This window comes from Staurois parvus, unplaced genomic scaffold (genome assembly GCF_062004578.1).
Source record: "Staurois parvus isolate SC_StPar_1 unplaced genomic scaffold, SC_StPar_1.0 ptg000154l, whole genome shotgun sequence".
In the NCBI taxonomy this organism is placed as follows: Eukaryota; Metazoa; Chordata; class Amphibia; order Anura; family Ranidae; genus Staurois; species Staurois parvus.
In genome coordinates, this window is record NW_028317950.1 from 8,337,145 (window position 1) to 8,341,181 (window position 4,037).

The 4,037-nt window shown below is 38.9% G+C and overlaps 1 protein-coding gene across 1 annotated transcript; it reads right to left on the bottom strand.

Moving 5' to 3' along the window:
• Window positions 1-281: 281 nt before the first annotated feature.
• Window positions 282-1,235, bottom strand: LOC149463478 (olfactory receptor 1M1-like). Its single transcript, XM_089675344.1, has one exon. The coding sequence runs from the start codon at window positions 1,233-1,235 to the stop codon at window positions 288-290; it is 948 nt and encodes a 315-aa protein (XP_089531470.1). The 3' UTR covers window positions 282-287.
• Between the last annotated feature and the right edge of the window lie 2,802 nt (window positions 1,236-4,037).

Below are 4,037 nucleotides of genomic sequence, written 5' to 3' on the forward strand. Positions count from 1 at the left end.
ACTTGTTTCATTCTGTTCAAAGTAATAGGTTATCTTGAAATTTCCTCACCCCTGCTGATGCTCACCTTTGCTGTGCTCCCCACCACTTCTACCAGAATCTGTCACTTTGCCCTGAATGGTAAACAGAATAAAGTAATAGCAGACACCATTTAGCTTTATTGCAATCACCTTCATACATTGCCATTATGCAGGTGGCAGGTGACATGGGGCACTGTGTTAATGTAAAGCCAAAAATTTGGTTTCAATGGCCTTGCACAGAGCGGACCGAACCTCCTCCTCTCAGTTCTTTATAATGACTTTAAGAAAAGCACTCTGTTCTGAAACAGTAACTGTGCAGCTTTCTTGATCTCGTGGTTTCTCATGCTATAAAGCATTGGGTTAATTAAAGGGGTTATGGTTGTATATAGCAAAGATTTCATTTTATTTTCATAAGGTGTGCTCTCCCCTACTGGAAACATATAGATGGTGATTATAGGTCCAAAATAGGTGCACACAGCCGCAAGATGGGAACTGCTTGTTGAAATGGCTTTCCGTCTACCGTCACTTGACTTGATCTTGATGATAGCATTTACTATACATATATAGGATATAACAACAAGAACAAAGGGTATAAATGACAAAAGAACTGTCATTAAAAAGTCTTCGAACTGTACTTTAGAAGTGTTTGTAGAGGCAATTTCCAAAATGGGAACAACATCACAGTAGAAATGGTCTAGGACTCTGGAACCACAAAAACCAATCTGGCTTACTAAAACTGTTTCACTTATAAGCAGGATGATGGGGATGGCCCAAGGCCAAAATGCCAGGTGAAAGAAGAGTTTCTGATTCATAACAGAAGAATATTGGAGAGGGTAACAAATGGCTAAGTATCTGTCGAAAGCCATTGCTGTAAGAACCAAAGATTGTATATAGGCTGCGATGCAAAGGAAGTAGAGTTGTAAGAAGCAGCTCATTTTGGATATGACTGTCCCGCCTAACCAAGTCACCTCTAACAATTTTGGCATGATGTTAGAAGTTAAGAGAATGTCCGTCAGTGCCAGGTTCCGGAGAAGGATGTACATGGGGACATGAAGGTGTTGGCAAGATGACACAATTGTGATAATCAGACAGTTTTCAGTCACTATCAAAAGATAAAAAAAAAGAAAGAGGAAGAACAATAGAACCTTAAGATTGTGGAACTCATGAAATCCAAGCAAGAGGAACTCCGAAAACTCAGTTTCATTGGCATCACACATGCTTTCAGATTTCTTGTTTCCAATCTTAAAGAACCACAAAGAAAATATATATTTAAGGTTTAAATACATTTGTTGGTCCTTTAGACACACAATTTGTCACAATAAATTTTGTTTGTCCACAGGGGCAATACTGCAGCTGTAAAAGACCCGGACCACTTAAGCCCCGTACACACGATCAGAAAATCATATGAAAAATGCTGCTTTCAAAGCGATCGGACGATAATCTGATCGTTAGTACACAGTAATCATACAAAATTACTCAAAGGGACACGCGCAAACATTTTTGCCATATGATAGCAGATTATTGTTTAACTAGTACAGATTTCGTCCGCAAATACAATACAAATATATTACATCACTTTTGAATTGTTATTCTGCCATTTGATCATTTGTCTGATATTCTCAACATGTATACAGGGCTTTAGCCTGCAATGTTATTTTTTGTTTGTTGCCTTTCTTGTTTTACAACTCTTTTCTCTTCTCTACTGTACACCCTTAACCACTTCAATACCGTGCACTTTTACCCCCTTCCTGCCCAGGCCATTTTCCAGGTTTCAGCGCTCTCACACTTTGAATGACAATTGTGCGGTCATACAACACTGAACCCAAACTAAAATTTTATAATTTTCTTCACACAACTAGAGCTTTCTTTTGGTGGTATCTAATCACAGCTGGGGTTTTTATTTTTTGCTAAATTATCAAAAAAAGACCAAAAATTTTGAAAAAAAACAAGTTTTTCTTTGTTTCTGTTATAAAAGTTTGCAAATAAATAATTGTTCTTCATAAATTTAGGCCAAAATATATTCTACTACATGTCTGTCTTTGGTGAAAATAACCCAAATTAGTATTTATGATTTAGTCTGATTTAGTCTGGAGGAAAGTTATAGAGTTCACAAACTATGGTATAGATCTGAAAATTGATCAATCCTGAAGTACTGACGGCCAATCTAATTTTTTGAGGTCCAAGAATGTCAGAACAGTACAGATATCCCCCAAATGACCCTTTTTTGCAATGTAGACAGCCCAACGTATTTCATAACAGGCATGGCGAGTTTTTTGAAGTTGTAATTTTTTTGTCATAATTTTTTAGAAATGAAGAAATAAAATAAATTATTTTCACAATTTTTTTTTTACATACTGTCACCAGTGCAGTACAGCGTCATCATATAACTGGTATGGCGGTGATCAGGGACACTGACTGGTGACACTACAAAAAAAAAAAAAATAATAATTTTTAAAATTTTTATTTATTTATTTATTTAATATTTTTTATTACATTTTTTAAGATTTTTTTTTCATATTTCACTATGACCAAAGTAGTATAATGTTACCGTAGTAACATTGTACTACTTTGGGGAAGTGATCAGTATTTTTTTTTTTTTTTACACAATTTGCCTATAGCAAAGAATTACTTTGCTATAAGCAAGCATTTACCTGAATGACATCGATTCATTCAGGGTTTTTTTTTTCTTAACTGTGATTTGGCCACAGCTAATCACATGACACAGCTGGGCTGTGATTGGCCCAGCTTGTGCATGTGATCACTGTGACCATTCACAGCTAGCCACACTTGTATACAATGGATGGCATGAAAGGAAGCCATCCATTGTATACAACTGTCATGTGACCTGCTGTGATTGGTCACAGCAGGTCACATATTACCAGCAATGGGGCCGGTACACAGATCTGTCATCGGCCGTGTCCAAGATACAAGGCCGGTGACAGATCGCGCCGCTGTGCGGCTCTGCGAACAGGCAAACTGCGCATGCATGAAAGAATGCCATATGGCGTCCACCCGGAGGAACAAGGTGTTTTGCAGGCCGCTATCTGGCTATAGGCCGGGAGGGAACCTGTTAAGCTGCCCATACATGGAGTGAAATTCAGCAGGTTCAGCTGGAACCATGTATAGGCACCGTGTTTGTACAGAATTCGATCTACCGATCAACATCTGTACAACAACCCTGTTGGATTTTTCCTGCCCAATCAGTGTTACCAGCTATAGCCTGCAGCTCTGATCAGTGTATTCTGATAGAGGGGAGGTCTCCCTGGTGTCAGAATGCAAAGACAGAGCATTTGAATTTCCTATACATATCAAGTGTGTGGATGGGGGAATCAGGTTATTTTTTTTCATTCAACCCACTGGTTGAACGAAAAAAACTGAATAATGTATGGGCTGATTTTGAACTGAATCTTTAGTGCTTGTGTTTCTCTGTAATAAATTAACCAATACACGCCTGGCCAATAGCCAAAAGGCGGCCGGTAAAATGTACTGGATTTCCGGGTTGGACGCCTAATGGCGTCCTCCCGCACATGTGCACTTTTCGCGGTTGCAGAGCCGCACAGCGGCGCGATCTGTCATCGGCTGTGTCCGAGGTACACAGCCGGTGACAGATCGCGCCGCTGATCTGAGTATCGGCCCCTTTGCCGGTACCATGTGACCTGCTGTGACCAATCACAGCAGGTCACATGACAGTTGTATACAATGGATGGCTTCATTCATGCCATCCATTGTATACTACTGTCTAGCTGTGAATGGTCATGTGATTAGCTGTGGCCAAATCACAGCTAAGCACAAAAAAAAAACCCCTGAATGAATCGGTCATTCAGGTAAATGCTTGCTTATAGCAAAGTAATTCTTTGCTATAAGCAAATTGTGTAAAAAAAAAAAAAAAAAACACTGATCATTTCCCCAAAGTAGTACAATGTTACTATAGTAAAATGTAAAAAAAAATGTAAAAAATTTTTTTTTTCATACTGTCACCAGTCAGTGTCCCTGATCACCGCCATGCCAGTTATATGAAG

Bases quoted from the DNA above. Each gene is read 5' to 3' on its own strand.
- LOC149463478 (XM_089675344.1), bottom strand. From the start codon at position 1,235: ATGTGTGATGCCAATGAAACTGAGTTTTCGGAGTTCCTCTTGCTTGGA.